This window comes from Myotis yumanensis, unplaced genomic scaffold (assembly GCF_028538775.1).
Source record: "Myotis yumanensis isolate MYYU_CA2020_CCGP unplaced genomic scaffold, mMyoYum1.0.hap1 SCAF_10, whole genome shotgun sequence".
In the NCBI taxonomy this organism is placed as follows: domain Eukaryota; kingdom Metazoa; phylum Chordata; class Mammalia; order Chiroptera; family Vespertilionidae; genus Myotis; species Myotis yumanensis.
Genome location: NW_027223761.1, coordinates 30582282 through 30602465, shown reverse-complemented (window position 1 = coordinate 30602465; position 20184 = coordinate 30582282). Strand labels below are relative to the sequence as shown.

At 53.6% G+C, this 20184-nt stretch overlaps 1 protein-coding gene across 2 annotated transcripts in view; it reads right to left on the bottom strand.

Annotated features, from left to right (window-relative positions):
* Positions 1 to 5126: 5126 nt before the first annotated feature.
* USH1C (USH1 protein network component harmonin) overlaps positions 5127 to 20184 on the bottom strand; it is a 45067-nt gene continuing 30009 nt past the window's right edge. Inside the window, exons 17-27 of one of the 2 annotated variants that reach the window (XM_070428224.1) lie at positions 19972 to 20088; positions 18996 to 19469; positions 15508 to 15627; positions 14342 to 14392; positions 11444 to 11485; positions 10861 to 10914; positions 10429 to 10528; positions 9323 to 9429; positions 8435 to 8437; positions 7906 to 7961; positions 5624 to 6851 (exon numbers count right to left, since the gene is read on the bottom strand). In XM_070428224.1, coding sequence (XP_070284325.1) covers positions 6728 to 6851; positions 7906 to 7961; positions 8435 to 8437; positions 9323 to 9429; positions 10429 to 10528; positions 10861 to 10914; positions 11444 to 11485; positions 14342 to 14392; positions 15508 to 15627; positions 18996 to 19469; positions 19972 to 20088 — 1248 coding nt within the window. In that variant the 3' untranslated portion in view covers positions 5624 to 6727. Of the gene's footprint in view, positions 5601 to 5623; positions 6852 to 7905; positions 7962 to 8434; positions 8438 to 9322; positions 9430 to 10428; positions 10529 to 10860; positions 10915 to 11443; positions 11486 to 14341; positions 14393 to 15507; positions 15628 to 18995; positions 19470 to 19971; positions 20089 to 20184 lie in introns of those variants that run through there. The other variant, XM_070428223.1, reaches the window with a different exon arrangement.

Genomic DNA, 20184 nt, shown 5'->3' with positions numbered 1-20184 from the left:
GCAGTTGATGAGCACTCTGTCTTTATTCTAGAAAACCTTGTGCGCACTTCAGGCTAAAGTTAATAAAGACGAATATTAAAACTCAACCTGTATATATGTGTGTGCGCACGAGTGCATATGCACTCAGCTGGTGGCCTCTTGGGGGAGCAAGTGCTCCCTAGAAAGGGACCGGCCATGGAGGACTTTCTGTACTTAACACGTGGAAGGGAGCAGCTCCCCCAGTTGCTGGAGTCGTAAGTTTGGGGGGCACAGGGGCAGGGGAAGGAACAATTTGCCTTACACCTATCTTTGGGAAGCTCCATCCTGAGGCGTGAAATGGGCTCCAAGCTGCTCTTTCTACAGCACCTATCCCAGATTTTTAAAAAAGTTATCATTCACTTGAGATCCAAGAACTGTTTCTAAGTTCTCTATCTATATTCCTTTAGATTCTCATCGGTCTGTGAAGTAGGCACTATTTATGCTCCTTTTTGTACTGGGGAAATGGAAATAGAGCTTCAGTAGTGTGCCCAAGGTCAGATTCGAGTTCTCATTTCTCAGGGTACTTGGGGAACAAGTGTTGGGACTGCTGTGACTCAGTCGTGAGAGTTCTGTAGTCATAGCAGGCCCCTCACTTCCCCATTTCTTCTCCCCAAGTGGTGGCCAAGCAGCTGTGAGTTGGTGAGGGTTGCACACACCAAGGGAGCTAACCCCTGGCCTCTTGAGCACCCGATTCCTCCCAGAGTAGGTCACAGGGACAGGAAAAGGGAAGAACAGAAGGAAGGGAGGGAGAGAAGGAACTTTGGGGGACTGAGGTCCTTAGTGGACCCTGCTTTGTGCCTGCCAAGATCTATTTCTCCTTCCTCCATAACAGCACCCCAATTTTCCTTTTGGAACCCATCCTTTCCTTTCACTCAGTCTATGGGGTGCTGATGGGGCTACATGGGTGAATGTGTGACACAGGCTTGGCCAATTGGAGAAAGCTTTACCCCCAAGTCAAGCAAATCAGAGTAAGTCCTTGGGATTTAGCTGGAACCCTTAGGATGGAGATGTGCTTTTCCCACTGGGGTTGCACTATGCGGTAGACTATGTTTTGGATACTGGAGGACCATCTTGGCATCACATGGGAAGAGCCTATATGAGAATGAAGCCAACCAGACAGGGGGAGAGTCCAGAGATGGTGTGCTGGGTAATTTTATGTATCAACTTGGCTAGGCCACGCTACCCAGATATTTGGTCAAACATGTCTGGGTGTTGCTGTGAAGGTATTTTTTTTAGATGAAATTAACATTTAAATTAGTAGACTTTGAGTGAAAATTATCCTCTATAGTGTGGGTGGGTTTCACCCAATCAGTTGAAGAAGTTAATGGAAAAAAGATTGATGCCCTAGAGGAAGAGGGAATTCTGCCCCCAAACTGCCTTCAGACTTGAGCTGCAACATTGGCTCTTCCCTGGGTCTCCAACCTGCTCGCCTGCCCTGCAGATTTTGGACTTGCCAAGCTTTGCAATCATTTGAGCCAATTCCTTAAAATTTCTCCTCTCCCTCCCCTCTTTCTCTTTCTCTTTCTCTTTCACACCCACCCCACCCCCCCCACCCCCCCCCACCCCCCGACAGCTACAGATGCCCAGAACAAGTTCCCGATGTCTTGTTTTACTACTTGGATCTAGTCAGACCTGACATCAGCTACCCCTGGGTTTTTTGCTTAAGTGGTCTTGAATTGGGTGACCTATCTCTGTCACAAAGGGTCCATCTCAGTGGGAGGCATTGGAGAGTTTTAAGGAGAGCCAGGTGAGGGCTGCTTCACTCTGCAGAGGGAAGGACACAATGAAGCAGAGAGAAGATAGGTGCAGAGAGGAATTATTTTATGGCTGGAGTTTCCCCTGGTGCTTCTGAAATCATATTCCACCCATCATTTCTTTCTCACTTCTCAAAGCAGTGTAGCATGGTGGTCAATATGGACTTTTGGAGCCACCCTGCCTGGGTCTACATCTGGCTCTTCCATTTACTATTTAAATCAGGTACGTTACTTAAGTCTTGGTGCTTCAGTTTCCTTGATGAACATAAACAGCATCATTGTCTCCTCTTAGTAATGTCTGGTAATGATTACCTGTCACTTGACACAGAGTAAATACCTAGCAGTTAGTAGCAATCTTACTCCCACCAAGGTCAATGGGTGGGCTGCTGGGGTGCCCCCTCCAGGCCCCAGGAGGACAGCTGTGGCAGGGCCTCTGCCCTCTCCCTGCACCAGTCTCCATCTGCCTTTCTCAGGGGGCTATGCCTGCACCCTCTGGTTCTCACAGAACATGACCAGCCTGGGCCCAGGGACCTGGGAAGGGTCACTGCAAGGACAGGAAGAGAAAAGTGCTTTCAGCTCTGAGAACAGATTTTTATCCAAGTCTCAGGCTTGGGAATTAGGTTGGAGTCGGGTGAAAACCAACTTCCTAGCCCTGCTCAGGCCCAAAGGGATGTCTCTAAGCACAGAGGCTATACCCCAGCCCTTGCACTCCGACTTCCAGATGCAGAGGTAAGAGGTTCAAGGCCAGCTCAGTAAACCCGAGACTAGCTGTGGGAAGCAAGTTCAATGAGATAAATAAAATGCTAAAAGTTCACAGTCAAAGGGCACCTCGAGTTCCCAACTTTTTCTGGTTTTGTTTCCATGGTGCAACAGAAATGGTAGCTCTACCACCAAGTTAGGGGAACACTGGACAAGAAACCCCTCCTTGGCCTCAGTTTTCCTGAATAGCCAAGGATGGGAGGTCGATTCAAAGGTGGCAAGTAGGGCTCATCTTGTGGCCAGGTTTGATCAGTTGTTAGTAGTTCCCTGTTTGGCTGGTTAGAGAGAGCACTGGGATCACAGTGGTGATGTCTGCCATGTGTGTGGGAGCTGATGGGTGACGCATGGCTGTCCTTTGCCTGGATGGGTTTTTTCCTGAATACTCGGCCTTGGCACTGAAGTGAATTCCCAGGTCTGGCCCAGTGCCCCTAGTGGACTCTCGCCTCAGCAGGGCCCCTCATGGCTCCCCCGGAAAGTTGGAACTGCTTTAGGCCCAACCTCTACACACATTCTCTGGGCTTTCCACTTCTTACCTGGTTACTGCCAATGTCTGCTGGGGAGAGCTGTGTACTTTGGGTTCAACATGGGAGAACTTTCCAATACATGAAAATTGATTTCCTTGATGATAGTGAAGAGGAGTCAGGCCTTATAAAAAAGCAAGCTGAAGCCCACACACCCTGCCAGCCCTAGGCAGCCTTGTGGCTCAGAACTTATGTCACTCACGTCCCAGCCTCCCCTCTTCCCTCTTCTCACCCTGCCCAGTGGCACACCTTCCCTGCTCCTCTCCTCTAACCAGGGGCTCAGGCCCTCTTTGTTGTCCCACTCATCAAGCGCTGAAAAGCACTGATAAACTCATTTGTTCTGAGGTGCCAAGAACTAAGAATAGCTGGAGATAACTTCCAATGCTGAGATTCCAGGCATCAACAAGCAGGAGGCCTCAGCAGCAGTATTAGTGAGTCACATGAGGAGGTAACCATTGCTGAATAGCAAGCAGAATGTTAGTTGCTCTTCAACTATGGGGAGAATTGTTCTGCCAAAGGTCTGGATCCTGAGACATTCCACTGGGGCTGCCCTGCCTGCGCAGGATGTGGTGAGGAGGGTATGGTCTCTGGGGCCAGAGTGCCTGGGCTTCAAGTGCCAGCTCCACTTTCTCACGTGACCTAGGGAAAGTCACTTAACCTCTTTGTAGCTCAATCTTCTCTTAATAAAGTGGGGTTGGTGATGATATTATTACCTACCTTGTAGAGTCGTTGAGGGGAGCAGATGAGCTTAGTAGTTAGGATAGTCCCTGGCATGCAGTCAATGCTACTAGTAAGTGTTGGCTGTTATCACAAGGCTCCTCGGGGGGCCATGCACTGATCCCAGTCATTGCAGTTGGAGGTGGCCAACACCAGGGTCCAGCCCAGGCCTAGCACAAAGATGAGCCACCTCCTTTTACCTTCATTTTGGAATTATCTCCAGAGTCAAGTCAGGAGCTAGATAAGAAAATACAGCGAACTCCTCAGCATGGCTCCTGTCTCTGGAGCCAACTATTAGAAGGTCATTGTGGCTTTGTCTCCACTGAGATCAGAAAGTCCAACAGATTCTCTCTTTCTCTGAGCCTCCCATCGATTATGACTTGCTCTCCACAGTCTCTATAGCTTCAGCAGCTATGTTAGGTGGGACCTGATCCCACCCCTAGCCATAGCTGATTGGACCTAGGAATGATCCCTGGCCCTAGGGCTGCCCACTCAGGTGAGTTGGCCCAATCAGATTCTGCCTTGGGAATTTGGAGTTGGGAAATGGAAACTGAGCCAGGTGATGGTGATGGAGTTACAGCTGAAAAGTCACCTAGAGCTTGGCAGATGATCATGATGGCCATGTTCAAGCTGAGCCCTGGGGGTACAGAGGAAGCTGGTGGCAGAGACAGGAGGCCTGAACAGAGAGAGCTGCTCCTTTGAGGCACTGTAAATCAGAACCACTTTCCACTTCCAATTCTCGGGAGGCCTGAGGCCACTGTGTCTCCTTGGCTTGGATTTCCGTAAGATGCCTATACTGACACGACCCCACTCTCTTCCCTGGAGCTAGCCTGAGAGCGTTCCTGGGCCCTGTGACCAGGAGGGCCTCCACTTATCCCCCGACAGCTCCTTGGCTCAAGCCCTGTCTCCTTCCATGAGGTTCTGCTGGATGTAATTTCATGGACGGGCTGGACCCCTGCACCTCCCTCACTCACACCCTGTCTTGGTGAGCTCAGGGGAAGCAGCTGTGGCCATGCTGTCCCTGAGAGAAGCTGGGGAACCCCACACCTTGAGGCAACCATCTGGGGCTCCTGCTTGAAGCTATGCTTTCTGGAATTGAGTAAAGTCTCTAAGACACTGGCTTCATTTCCTGCCATCTTTCTGCTGAGAAGACACTGAAGCCCAGCTCAGCCTGGCTCTGCTGCCTCAGCCTCGGCTCCAAGCCAGCCCCTGGCCTTGATTATTTCCTCCCTGTGAGACCCAAATTCCAGCACTGGGTTCTGTTTCTCACTCTTGATTAGGAGCCAAAACGTTATGTGTTGTTGTTTTTTTAATTTCACAGTCTTGAATTTGCTACCCAAATCCACACTCCCTCCTGTAAACTGGAAAAGAAATCTGTTTATTTTATTGATGAGTTCAGAGTAAGGTTTGTGGCAGCAATCTTAGCAGCAATGACAGCAGGACCAAGGGGAGAAGAGTGTAGAGAGTGGGACCGAAGAGTCAGGTCCTACTGGATTTCAAGGGAGAGGTCTCCCAGGGCTGGGAGAGACCAAATTCACAGGGCCAGAGAGAAGACACGCGAGTCCGGTTTCCAGGGGCCCTTCCAGAATGATTGGCTGCTCTCCCTCCATACTGGCCTTCAGAGCAATGGCCAGAGGTGCTCCTATGCAGCTCTTCCACAGGGCCAATGGGTGTCTGAAGCCACTGGGTGCTGACTGTGGGTTTCCAGGGTGCCTGCAGGCTGGCGTCTCTCAAGGCTGGTTCCCGGCTTTGTGTTCAGAAGGGCGGGTCCAGAGCTCACTGGCTTCAAGGGGTGAATTTGGTTTCTCCTTCCGGACTTCAGAAGAAGGTCCTGTGGGGAAGATAAAACAGACCAGGAGGGTGCAGGCCTTGTGGGTGCACACTCAGCCCAGGGAAGGGCCTGACAACAGGCAGGACTCCCCAGGGGTGCACGGCCCTGCCAACCTCTGGCAGCCCCTCTTGGTGCAGGCCCCGAGCAGCTACACACCAGTCATAGCCACAGCACACAGGAGGAAGCAGAAGGGACACCTGGGAGGGGACTGGAAGCAGAGGGGCTGGGGTCCCTCACAAAGAGCAGAGGACAAGCGACAGAAAACACAGGGCCACTGAGGCCATCCCAGAAACCACAGCAGAGCCGGCCATTGGTCTTGGGAGCATGAGGCCCTTATGTTTTGAGGAACTTGTGACAGAAAAGACATAAGTCCAGGCTTGAGTCTGCCCTAAATGCTGCCAGCTGTGGGCTTTAGACCACACCAAACACCAGTTTCACAGCCACCTGCCAGCTCTGCCCATGGGCACAGCCCTGTCACAGGGTGGAAAACACATCCCACAGATGGGCTCCACAGTGTCCCTCAGAGAAGAATCCAGAGCCACGGGAGAGAGAAGGCACAGAGGACAGTTTGGTCTGAGCCGGGCTCAGGCCACAACAGGTCACAACATGAACAACCCCAATAGGCCAACCCTGGTTCTTTGGACCAGCCTTCATTGCTTCTTAATCGCCCTGGCCCTGCCCAAGCATGGGGCGAGGTGGAGCAGGGCTCCCAGAAGGTGGCACCCCAGGGAAGGGGAACTCCAGGCTGTACTTGCTTTGGGGTCTCCAAGCCCGTGGTGCCCGGTTTGAAGCACTGTCTGTGCCCAGCAGAGGATGGTGCTCACCGCTCCATCCTGCTCACTGGGGTGCTGTGTGGGACCCGTGGCAGGTCCCAAGGGCTGTGGTGAGTCAGGATGCCCAGGACCCAGCCTGCTACAAAGCAGGCTCTGCTCAGCTCCCCTGAATGAGAGAGCCTTTGAGTCCAACAGAAACCCAGTGTGGCCAAGAGCAGGCCTGAGTGGCACTTCAGGAATGGCGCCTCCTGTGCCCTTCCAGACACCGGTCCAAAGAACCTGCCGACGGCATGGGCAGCAGACGGCCACGACACGCAGCATGGACAGACGGGGCCCTGCAGCCCGCCTGCCTATTCACCGTGGGGGGCTGCCAGGCTCCAGCTGCAGGAAGAACCCGTGTCTAACCACGGGAGCACGGTCTTCAAGGAGCTTTCGGACCGGCTGGGGGCTTTCGGCTGCAGAGGAGGGAAGAGAAGAGCTACATACGCAGAGCAGAGCAGGAAACACAAAACAGGGCTCAGTTATTCCCAGGCAGAGCTCCATCGGACCTCTCCCTTCACTTGGCTCCTGCCTAGGCCCCGGGTTCCAGAATTCTTTGCTATGAGGCCTTGATTTCTCCAAGACATGCACAGGACTCAGCCTCTGCTGGGCAGGGGGAGCAGGCAGGTCCAGCCACGACAGGCAAGCAGAGGGGTAAGGGGGTGATGTGATAAGATGAGGATGGAAGTCAGACACCAGAGAGGCAGAGAGAGACAAAGACAGAGACAGAGAAAGACAGATAAAAATGGATGCAGAGACTCAGAGATAGAGAAGCAAAGGAGAAGGTAAGAAAGAAGAGGGAAGGCGATGAAGAGAAGAAAGACGAAGGGGAAAGAGTGGGGCAGATGGGAGTGGGAGATTGACAGGGAGGATGGGGAAGAGAGAGAGAGGGGAAGGAGACAGAGAGAGAATGAAATAGAGATCCCACACAGGTACAGAGACAGGAATGAAACAGAAAGAAACAGGCATATAGGAAATCACAGAGAAAGATGGAAACTGGACCAAGGCTCTTTGCAGATCCTGCAGGTAGGGCCAAAGTCTGTGGTCCTAGCAGCTTAAAGACTCAGCAAGAAGCAAAGCAGTTACCTATCAGGGAGACCGTCCAGAGAGTAAAAGACAGAAATCTGTAAACTAGCTGATGAGGGTGCGGGGGCTGAGCCTCTGAGCGGGGAATCAGAAGTCCCGAGGCTTGTACCAACTTCACCGTTTATTTGGTCTGAGACCTGAACCTCTCTGGGCCTCAGTTTTCCAGACGTAAAGAAGAATTTGGACAAGATAGTCTCAGAGGCAGCTCTGAAAATGCTTGAGGACCATGACTTAGTTCTAGGCTTTCTCTAGCTCGGATTTCTAGGAGTGATTTCTACTAGAAGCTGTGTGCTTGGGCCATTCCTTCAGGCTGATGGAGGCCGGGAGTGGGGTGGCAGAAGGGAGCCAAGATTCTGGAGGAGGAAGAGACAGAGGAGGCAGTGGGTCAGGCTCCCGTACACACTTACAGCTCGTCATCATACTCCTTCGGGGGACAGACAGCAACAACAAGGTCGATCCAGTCCTGCGGGGAGAAGGTATGTGACGCTAGGGCACGCTCAGGGATTGATGGCATGTCTGCCCCTGACACTCCATTCCCATTCCTGGGCATCATGGCCCAGGATCAGCTGGCTCGGACCTTCTTCCCATGAGAAGGTGGGCCCATTTGGGGCTGGATGACCTCCTGGTGGGATGGGTCTCACTTTGCGGTCCCATGATCTGGGGAAGCTTCCAGTCTCTGAGGCTTCAAACCACAGAGCCAGGGTTGCCAGGCCCTTGTATGACACCAAGTTCCCAAATGCTAACCTGTGGACCAAGGCCAGGCAGCAACCTTGGGGCCATGGGGGAATTTCTTAAAACTCTAGACTCTTGGACTTGACCCCTGGAAATCTAGGGTAGGTCCTGGGAAACAATATTTTTAACAAGGTCCCTGAGTTATTCTGAGGTACAGCCAATTAGGGAATTGCAGGCCTAGGTTTCTGATCCTAACACATGCACCCCCTCAATGGATCACTGCCATCCTTGGCTTATCCATCATTGTCCACCCTTGATTTGGGCGTATTCAATAAAAGGTATGTAAACTACCACTGGGTCCCTCTACCATGCAATAGCTCCTAATATGGAACTGAAATCTCTTCCCAGGACCTCCCTCCATCCAATCCAGATGTCCTCAAGAACCACAGAAAGCACTTCTGCTCCCTCTACCCTAAGGCAGCCCTTCAGATAATCAAAGACAGTCATCATGTTACCCGTAAGTCTTCTCTTCTCCACATCCCTTCATGTGGGTCCCAGTCCCATCTGGTCAGCTTCCTCGGCTCTGAACTTAATACCCCAGGCTCGGCTGCCTGCATACAGTTGCACAGGTTGTGCATTGCACAACATGAGCGGGCACCATTCACACTGTAGTCGGTAGGAGGGCACCCCTCGAGTTGTGCAGTGCACAGCCTGGGAGATCTTATGTGGTGGCCCTGACCCAGGTGTCTAATGACCACAGAGCAGGCTACCCTCAGCCCCTCCTCCATTCTGGGCCCTCTGCTTCTGTGAATGCTTTCTAGTAGCTCCAAGGCATTCTCTTGATTCCTGGTCAGTGCGCACTTTCAGAAGACCTTAAGTTTTCTTCTTGGGTGGGTTGCCACACCTGGTCTTCTGGAGTCTGTACCTGTGCTACTTGCTTTTGGATTCAAAAACTAACATTAATTTTTCTGAATCCCACATTGTCAGACTGAGACTTTCGGCTGGATGGGGTATGTGGGCACCACCCAAGTGTTGCCTGGATCCTGGATACCCCCCCTGGGATGAGGAACCCCGGTCTAAGGCCTGGTTGCAGAGGCCAGGGTTTGAGGCAAACACGCAAGGGAGGGAGGCAGGGAGGAGGTTCACGCTTACCCCCTGATTCCAGGCCTTCTGCAGGGCAGCCTCGGCCTCAGCCAGGGTGTAGTCCGTCACGATTTTGCCGTTGATTGCCATGACCTCGTCTCCTTTCACAAGACCGCCTGCGGGAAGATGAGGCTGATTGACAACTGGGCTGTATGCGACATGTGCCTGGCCCAGGGCTTGGCTAAGGGGGTCACCGTGGACCTGCAGAAGGAGCCTGACTCCTGGATTCTGAAAGCTCACATGAGCTCCGGAAGCACGAGGGGAAACAATCCACCAGGTTGCTCAAAGGCACTTCCTTCCCACACCGTCCGCATGCCCTCACCCCCACTCCACTTAGTAGACAGGGGCACCAGTGATAATCTTTGTCACCCAGCTTTACTACGGGCCTCTGCTATGTCAGAGGGAGGCAGGCCTGCATTCCCAGGGAGGTTACTAGAAACATGAGCTAGTTCTGCAAGCCATCCCTCTCTGTGCTCCAGCCCTGCTGGTCTGCTTCAGGGCCCTGAGCTGGCCAAGTTCTTTCCTGCCTCACCTGCTGTTCCACCTGAAATACTGTTCCCTCTTTTTCATCTAGTCTACAACTGAGATGAAATGTCTTCTCCTCAAAGAGGTCTTCCCTGACCCCCTCTCACTCTAAAGTAGATCTCTCTTTCTATTCTCCCACTGTATCCTGGTCCTTTCCTGCAGAGTGTAGTTCACAATTTGTAATCATCTATCTATTTGTTCACAGACGGTCTCTTCCCAGCAGCCCCCTTTCCTTTGGTGACTTAGGGGCCCCTCAGAGTTCCCACAGCTTCCCTCCACCCCCATAGTCCTTTGTCAGCCCTTGGCAGACTGCACTGTTATTGTCAGTACCTGGCGATTTTGAGCATGTTTTCACCACTAGATGGGGAGCCCCCGGAGGGCAGGGTATACCTGATTTGGCTGTGTACCCACAGGCCCTGGCACCACTGTATGCACACAGGCAACATGTAGTACTGGGTGGATGGATGAACTGGAAGGGGCATTCTTCAGCAACTGCCAGCCACTCTGAGTGGGCAGCTGTTGGCTTTCCTGCAGAGTCCTGTATAACCATCACACCGTCCCCAAATCAGGACCCGGCTGTCCTCACTCACCATGCCGCTCAGCAGCTCCCCCCTCGTAAACAGCTGAGACGACCACCTTGCCGATTGGGGAGTCCACACCACCTTCCAAGGCCAGGTCTAAGGAACCCTCCTGGTTAGAGAAAAACAGGCCTTAGGGAGCCGAGCAGATAGCAGCCTGTGGGCACCTGGGCAATGAGCCTCTTGACAGGGCCACGTAGAGGACAGGAGAAGCCATGGGGCCAATGGCAGGGCCGTAGGGAGAAAATGAGGCATGGTCACCAGGCAGGGCCAGGGCGTGGGACACCACCACAGGAGGGGCCCTCTCAAGGGAGAGAGGAGGGAGAGTGGGGATCTGGAGAGTTAGCCAGGAGTCTCTTGAGAGTTGGAGAAGCAGGGGACCAAGATGGGAGGGGCAAGGGCAGAGAAGGGTGGCGGCTACCCAACCTCCATGTGCCCAGGTACCTTCTTAATGCGCAGGAGCCGGATATCCTTCCCTATGATCTGCTCTGGGGTGAACTAGAGGGAAAAGACAGTGGGGAGCTTTGAGTCTGTCTGAAGGATGAGGGTGGGGCCAGGGTGGGAAGGGACATGGCTGTCCTCAAGCACTTAAGGAGGACATGGACAAGGGGACCTTTCCCAGCCTCCCACCATCAGTCTTCAACTGGGGGTCCCAGCCCCCCTGGGGAACATGTGGGCACACGCACAAATCCCAGATCCATTCTTCCTGGGAATGTTGTGAGATGGTGAGAGCATGCCTCATAAACACATAGCACAGTGCCTGGCATGTAGTTAGTGCTCAGTGAGTGCTCAGCCACACACACACACACACATACACACACACACTCACACACCATACACTTCCCACTTGAATGCCATTTGAAAGGTGCCTTCACAGGAAAGAGCAGAGCAGTTGGGGCCTTTTTGGGGCTCCCATGTGCCCATCCCTGGCACCCCCAGGGCCCAGAACGTATCACCACCAAACACATTGTAACCCCCCAGCCCTCATCCCTGGGGTTACTCCCGGGGGAAGAGAGCTCTCTCTCACCATGGAGTAGGGGTCAAAGCCTTCCTCATATTTCCGGAAATCCTGGAAGGAAAGGAGAGTGTTAGGGCAATAGATCTGAGGTCCCTGAGGGTCAATGCAGGAAGCAAGCTTAGGGCAGAGGTAGGGGAGAGGGTGAGGGGGCCAGGTGTGGCCTGGATGGGCATGCAGGAGGAGGCTGGCAGCCCCAACAGCCTAAGCACCCCTGCCCAGGAGCAGAAAGCTGTGGGAAGCATCAGGAGAGTCCAAGCCCTGGACCCTGCACTGTTCTTGGGAGTGGCGGGGTGTTAACATCTGTGGCTGCCAGGGGCACCAAGCTGACAGATGTCCAGGTGGCCTAGGCAGCGCCAGCCGTATTGAAGGTCTTCTCTTCCCAAGCCACAGGTCCTAATGCCCTACTTCAGTTCCTGCGCGTGCCCTGCGAGGCCAGGTCCAGACTTTTGGAGAGGAGGGAGTGAAGCCCAGCTTTTCTCTATGCAGAGCTATGATCCCAAAGAAAGACCAACACTGTTCAAGAGACTGCTTGTCCTGGGGAATCAGTCACAGGATGATGGGGGGTGGGCAGGAGCAAAGGGAGCGCAGGCACCGTGAGGAAAGGCGGGAAGTCTGTGCCTGCCCATGTCCAGTGTTGATTTCAATGTAGTGTTTATCTAGAAGGTGAGAGGCTTCCTCAGAGCCTTTGCCGGGGAAGAGGTGAGAGGACACACAGCTCGGGAACTGGATGGTGGGGGTTCTGGGAACAATATTCCCAAGATGTAGAAACAAGGTGGTGAGAAGGGAGGAGGAGGTAGAGCCAGGAGTCACACAGAGAGCGGGAGCCCGGGGTCCACAGACTGAGGGGCCAGGCACACCAGGCCCAAGAGCAGCAAAGCCTCTGCTAGTCCCCATGGGAATATGGGAGCAAAGGAGCGGCCTTTCTGGACTGAGCGGAGCCACCCCCAGCACACAGTTCCCTAGGCCATACCCTTGGGGCCTGTGGTCAACATCATGGGGAGGCCACAGCCACCGCTATGCCCAGCATAAAACATCCAAGCTCGGGGTACAAGACGAGGGCCACATATCAGCAGATGGATCCCTCGGCATCTGCCTGTCCTCCCACCTCTCTAATCTTCACCTCGGCTCAACCCCAAAAAGCCAAGGAGTCTCCAGCCTGGCCCAGCTTGAGGCCACCCCCAGGTCAGTCTATGGATGTCAGGGCAGCAAATCCACAAGCAAGAGAGATCAGGAGGTAGGATCTGAGTCAATGCTCTTTCAGGAGGGCCCTGCCTACCCCTGGCTGTCTCTTCTGCAGAACTCGGCAGTGCTGGCTCGGGGCCCGAGAATCTTCCCCTGAGAATCTGCTCTCAGGGATGGGCCAGATGGCAAGTGCTTGTGTCTTGTGTAAATTTAGATCAGAGACTTATAAGCCATTATAGCTGGTCAGCCCTTGAAAAAGGAGCCCAAGCCCTAACCGGTTTGGCTCGGTGGATAGAGTGTTGGCCTGCGGACTGAAGGGTCCCGGGTTCGATTCTGGTCAGGGGCATGTACCTGGGTTGCGGGCTCATCCCTAGTAGGAGGTGTGCAGGAGGCAGCTGATTGATGTTTCTCTCTCATCGATGTTTCTAACTCTCTATCCCTCTCCCTTCCTCTCTGTAAAAAATCAATAATAAATGAATATATATATATATATATATATATACACATTTATATATATAAAGAAAAGGAGCCCAACCCTTCATTCAACAGAGGAGAAAAGGAGGCCCAGAGAGGTGACATTCATGCCCAAGGCCAGTCAGTCAGTGGGCAGTGGAGCGAGGGCTTGACTCCCGGATTGGGCCCTTGGATTTCTCACCTTCCTGCCTCTCCCTCTTTGAACCTGTGTGTTCCCTAAGCAACACGGCCCTTGCAGGTCTCTTTTACAATCCTGGTGCTTGGAGAAACAGAATAGCACAGCGTCAAGGGGCCCACCCCCCCGAATTAAAACCTGGGGTCTGACACCGGCTGTGTGCGTCAGAACATCACAGGTGTGTTTCCTAATCTCTGTGTCAGTTCCTCATCTACAAAATGGGGATGATGACAGCATGTAACTTCTAGGTGGTTGTAAAGATTGAATGAATTAACAGACATAAAGTATTGAGAGACAGTGCTTGGTGCAGCACACCTTCTGTTAGCCACCGCCTGTCATTGGGAGCAGCCTCCTTGGCAGACCCCCATGTCTCACTGTCAGCCGACACCTCCCCTCAGCTTCCTGCCTGTAGTCACATTCCCCTGTGGTTGGGTGGTGGGTTACCAGTGCGGAGTTTGGCTGCACGATCTCCCTCCATCTGGGGGTCTCTTTCATTGGTGGTGAGGCAGCCAATCAATGGTGGTTCTGTGGATGTGAGCCCCAGGAGGTGGGGAGAATAAGTGGCTGCCTCCCGGCCCCACTTATGGACCAGCTAGGACCTCTGTGGCCCCGTGTACAGGAGCACCCGGGGCAGATGGAGGATCTGGCCATCACTTCCTCCTTGATGTGGGTTCAGTGCGGGGGGGGGGGGGGGGGGGCTGGGTTGACTCTGTGATCTGCCTTGAGGGGCCAAAATGGGGGGAGGGGCAGGTAGAAACCTCAGGCACCTAGGGCTGGAACAAGGGCCCATCTTGGCCTCTGAGGATTCTCTGTCCTATTCCTCTTTGAACAAACAGCAGTAAGAGCCGAGCCCCCAGGGATCCTGCATGGGGCCCAACAAACCTAATGTCCCCACCTGACACAAGACCCTCCCCAACCCCTGGCTGTGGCCATGGGGACACAACTTTGGCCTGAGGCTCCCAGCAGATGGCGCTAGGGGCCACCGGAGAGCCACCAGCACTCCCAGAGAGAGAAGTCAGAGTGGGAGACACGGGGTGGCAGGGAGGACCACAGACACACGATGGGTATCACTGTACTTGTCTGAATGCTGTCTGATAAACCACCATCCTCTTCAACATCTCCTGTGGCTGCCAGAAAAAAAAAAAGTTCCATGCTGAATGTTACCAACAGGCCTCGTCTGCCCCCTGGTGCCCGATCACGGGCCTGCCACCCTGGGGTGGCCCTGACAAAATCCCTCCCCAAATAGACACAGCCTGATTTACATTCTGGCCCCGTACGATGACCCCAGACACACAGCTACCCAGTTCTAGTCAAGCAGACACCACCCCCTGTCATCAGCCAGAGCATGCGACACAGATGCACCAGCAGCTGTCACGAGAGCATGAACCTAGCTTGTCGGGAAGCTGACAGGACAGCTAGAGCTCAAAATAAGTATCTGAGCTGCCCTACCCTGACATTTGGGTAGGGCTTTTTTGAAAGGAGAATTAGAATTCTGGCATGACTCTTCCCACCATGGGTCCGAGGTTAGTCAGTGGCTGGTGCCCCTGGAGCAGGTGCGTGTGAGTCCCAGCTCGCTCAGCTGTGGGTGACCAAGAGTGGGCAGACCTCCCCTCTCCCTCAGGACCACACCTCACACTCTCAGTCCCAGAGAGGAGTGAGACATGAACTGGAGGGTGGATCTGCTTTGGCAAGGTCCCTTCTGAGGGTGGTCCACGCCACGCGGAGCCACGCCGGGCATTAGGGGCAGAGGCAGGGCCACTGGAATCACCGTAAGTTTAGGCAAGTTGGCAATGTAGGTAAGAGCTTGGGCTTTGGATTCTGAATGATTCTGAAGTAAGAAGTAAGTCCTGGCTTTGCCTTGGACACCTGACTTAACCTCTCTACGCTTTGGGTTCCTCAAGTGTGAAACATGGATAACAGGTACCATCTACTGGGTTGGTGAGGATTAAGTGAGACCCTGAAGAGCCGACACATGGTAGGTTCACAGCAAGTCTGAGCAATTGTTTTTATTACTTCTAGATGGAGCTGCAGCCTGTTTGGTCAAGTGAGGAACAGGAATGTCACTGGCCATGTCAACAACCACTTACACCCACGTGGGTTCATCTCGTGGCCAAGGAGATGGTTAGGAGATGGCACCTGATGTGAGTTTGTGTCCCACCTCACTGTCCCTCCAGCAGAACCCAGAGGAGGCGGCCCTGGTCTGCTCTCCGGCGATGCGCTGGAAGGGACCCGGGAGGCTTACCAGGACCTCGGATTTCACCGCTGGCCGGTAGATGAAGTTAGACTCCTGGTGGACCATGACAGGCTTGGAGATGGTGGACACGCCAGGGCCTCGTGGAGGCTGTGGACTTGGGCAGAATGTCTACAGAGGTTAGTTTAAGAGAGACCCGTGTGAGGTCATGGCGGGCATGGCCCAGGTCAACCGAGGCACTCTGACACACGTGCAAATTCACACCATGCACATGCTGAGCCAGCCTGGTCCGTTCACCTGCCAGAGGTCCTGAGGCCTGATCTTCAGATGAGCAATCTGCTGGCCACAGTATGCCCTGAACTCAGACACTACGTCCCTCTAGGGAATTAGGGACTTGAGCCAGAGTCTGGTTTTGGGGTCACCAGCAGCCACTGTCACTCAGAGGATAGGCTTTCAAAGCTTCCTCTCAGTGGCCTTGGATGCCGTCCAGCCTCCTCTCTCCCTAAGGCTTCTCTCTTCTGGCCACGGTTCCAGTATCTCCTGTCCCTGATAGGTGGGCATAGAGTCTCTGGAGGCTGGGGTGAGGAGCAGTAAGAGAGGCATCCTGTCTGCTTTGCTCTAATGCACTTGATCATCTTGGGCAACACAATTCAAATTGGGTCATAAACCCTACCCAGGGCCCTTGATGGGTCCCCACTTACTACTGAGCCCTTTGACTTAACCCCAAGATCCTTCATGAGCTTCTCTACCTCCCTTTATACTCATTGCTCACTCCTTCTCTCCCTTCTCACACTGCCTACTTTTATCCTCCAAAATGCCAGGTTTTCTTGCCTCAAGGCTTTTGCATAGGCTCTTTCCTGCTGCTTTACCTCCCACGTGTTAGCTTGGGAAGGTATCATTGCCTTCAGAAAGCATTCCTTGAGCTTTTCCTCTCTATTTCTGCTGCTCATCCCCAGTGTTCCCCCCATCTCCCTCTGGTAGTGTGGTGGTTTCCTGCTTACTTGTCTGTCTTCTCACAGGACTGTCTTGGGCAAGGACTGGGCTGCCTATTTTGTGGTGGTGTTCCAGTGCCCAGCACAGTGTCTAGCATATAGTAGTTGCTCACTAAACATGTTTTATGAATAAAGGGATGACTTAATAGTATAGTGGGCACATGAGACAGTGCCTGGGGGTAGATATGACCCTGAAAACCTTCCTTTGGCGGATGCTGATGAGGCAGGTACAGAAGCCAACACAGGTGTCTTTTCCCACTACCTGAGACCTGCTGCTGGCTGGGCTGACAGTGCAGATGTGTGATCAACCACACCTCCTGCTGCTGCACTGATGACAACTCACTAGGAGCATGCAGAGAGGAGGGTGGCAGGGCTGCGGGTGCAAGGGCCAAAGTGCTAACTAATAAAACAGCAGCCCCTGGCCTTTGAGTCAGGAAAGCCCTGGCTTTGATGTTGCTTAAGACACTTATGGTGCAGTTTTTCAGAGGCTCCTTGTGCTGGGGGAGTTTTTAATCCTCCCCGTGCTCTGATCGGGAAGTAGCAGCGGGAACTTCGTAATTCCTGGAGCAATCTCTGGGAAAGCTGGATCCTGTTTTGAAGCTTGACCCTGACTCAAAAGTTGGCAGAGGTTACCTCCAACCTCATGTTTGCAGCTTCATCCAAATTTTCTTGTACCTTGATTAGTCACTGGTCACACTTAATGTCTACGGAGCACCTACTATGTGCCTGCCATACTCCTAAGCATTAACTTAGAATAAGGTCATGTGTTAACTCATTTGATCCTCATAACAGGGAGGTGCCACTAACATTCCACTTTATGAGTGAGGACACCCAGGCTCAGCCTGATGAGGCTACACATGCTCAGCCAGGATTCACACCCAGGCAGCTCCTCCTGGCAGTTCCCTGCACCTGCAATGCCCCCCCCCCCCCCCCCCCCCCCCCGTCCTTCATGCATCGCCATCCCTCAAGGCTCAGCTCTACAGAGGTGCCTGCAGCCTCCCGTTAGAAGGAGTCTCTCCCACACAACACCTGACCTGTGCTGATTTGATAGCCCGTCCTGCCCTGTCAGCTGCTCATCCTTCCGATGGCAAAGTCCTGGAGAGCACAGGTGGGCCCACCTCCCGGGTCCTTTGCAGCACTGCTCCCCTCCCCCTTCACACAGAGAGGCACAAGGCAGGTCCTCAATCCATGATTTTTGAATCGAATTTGTTGAGGAAAAGCTGCCCCCCATCTGGGTGGGGACCCCTCACAATAAGGATGTGGTCCTCTGTGCCCGGCTCATTCAACTGCCTGCAAACCTGGTCCTGGCTGGGCTCTGAGGGAAGACATCCCTGGAACAGGGCTCAGGACTCCACCAGAGGTTCAGAGGGAGTCTCCTCCCCCGCTCCCAATCCCCCCCCCCTCCCCCCCGCAGGAAGTTCCCGTGAAAGCCAGAGCCTTGTCTGCATCTGGCACTTCCTCACTCCCACCTTCCTTCCCCAGGCTCTCCTCAGTGCTCGGAGAGGCTCATTCTGCTCTGCAGGCAGGAACTCAGATCCAGGCAGGGAAGGTTAATAAAAGCCACTGATCGGTACTACTGCCTGCCCCCCCGCCGCCCCCCGCCAGCCCTGCCACAGTCCCCCTCACCCCCACACCCCCAGCTGACATGAGCTGCATGGGCTCTGACGCCAGCCTGGCCCCACAGCTACTGGAGCAGAGGAATATTTTGTTTTTTTTCCTTCCCAGGAATTAAATTTCTGTGTCTTCCTTGAGGATTGCCTCTTCCAATGTAGTCTTTGGATTTTGAACAATTAATAAGAAATATGTCTTTTTGAGAAAGATCACTGTTGTGCCTCCTGATTCCAAGAAAACGATCCCTAGTCTTTTAATAGTAAATTTGGAGATTTCTAGGAATTCTCCATCTTCATCTTTTCTGGAGCTGGAAGATGGCCAGACATTTCTGGGAATTATACTTCAAGCCAACGGAGTTGTTTGGTGCCATAGGAAATGCTGCATCGGGCAGTGTTATTGCTTCATTTACAGAGCTTACGATTGCTCCCCTTAACCCCCTTTTCCTCTGTTAAACTGGGGATTCATTTCCCACACTCAAGGCTTTCTAGGCGAATAGCAAGACATGACCAGCTGTGCCATAGTTAGTGCGCTGGCTACCCAGCCCAGCCTTGCAAGTACTACATTGAATGTCACCAGCCCACACTAGCCAAGAGGAAGAGAGGGCAGCTTCACGCAAATTTCCTTGTACCTTGATCTGTCACTGATCACAGTTAGTAACGTCTACTGTGCACCTACTGTGAACATCAAACATCGATACACTGTTCCTCATCCCAAGTACCACAGGCCATTCCCCATACAATACACACTTCAAAATCAGCAGAAACCATCCACATGCAGGGTGTGCACAACATGCAGGCTGGGAGCTCATTCCTGGAAAGTGGGGTGGGGTGATGTTTCCTCCCGTCTCCGCTCCCAGAGGCAGTGGAGGACACGGGAAACAGCAGCCCCGCCCACTCCACCTGCTTCCCAGTGTAGCACACAGAACAGGGGCAGTACCTTTGGGGTGGGTGGGAAGCTCCGTTCAGGGATAGGGGAATTGGCGGGCTTCCCGCTGTGGTTCTTTGCCTCCCAGTCCTCTGTAGGATTGCCTGTGTCCCCAGCGCGGAACGTGTGGTTGCCCAGTGCCTCTTCCAGGGCAGAGGGCAGTGGGCGGGTAGGAGCGAGGTCGTGGGTGGGAATAGATGGTGGGGGAGGGATGGGGATCGGGGGTGGGGTGTGCTGCACCCAGGGTGAGGATGAGGCACTCACACGGCCTGATGACGGAAGGACAGGGGTTGCGGGGACCTTGGAGGGTGGGTTGGAGGGTGGAGGATGGGGCATCACAGGTAAGGCAGAGGGAATCTTGGGGGGGTAGTAGAACATGTCCAAAGAGATGTCATCCAGGTCAGTGGTGTGGAGGTGCAGCCCGCCAGCGAAGCGTCTCAGGGGTGGGGCCAGGGGAGACATGGAAGGCGGGGGCCCCGTGGTCATCTGGGGGTTGCAAGGAAGTTCTGTAGTCTTGGGGCGAGTGCTTCACTTCACAGGACATTGAGTACAAGGCTCTTCTAATCGATTTCTCTTACTGCTGGAGACCCACCACCCTCACACCAGAGCCACACGGGTGCCACTTGAGCTCATGCCGGACAGCTGGTAGGGAGTGCCCACACGCAAGAGGGTCCCACATTATGCCATTTGTGGGTGATAAATAAGGTGACCATATAATTCATCCTCTAAACTGGAACACACTTGACAGTGAACGTGGCACTCTTAGTAGTTACACCAGGACAAGGGGTCTAGCTGGGACCATCTCAGATAAGCTGGGACTTAATGGTCACTCTGGAGACAAGCCCAGGAAAACAGGTGTGTTCTCCCTCCTCAAGAGAGGAAAGGGGAGTGCGCTGGACAGTGGCCATGGTGCCTCCCGCTGCCCCCAGGGCGGGTCACTCGGAAGGCAGCAGGAGGAGGGGCTAGGTGGAAAGAAGGGCTCTGTTACCTCCGAAATCTCATTATCAGCAGAGGAAATCTGCTCAAGGCGAGTCTGACAGAGCCTTTCCACCCAATACTGAATCTTTTCCGATTCCTCCAGGTCTTCCCGCTCCGTCTCAGACACCTGGGACCCAAGGCCGAGGCACAAAGGAGAGGACAAAGGGCGCACTTGAGTCACACGTGGGCGGCACACACGAAGCGTTTCTTAGAAAACCCCAAA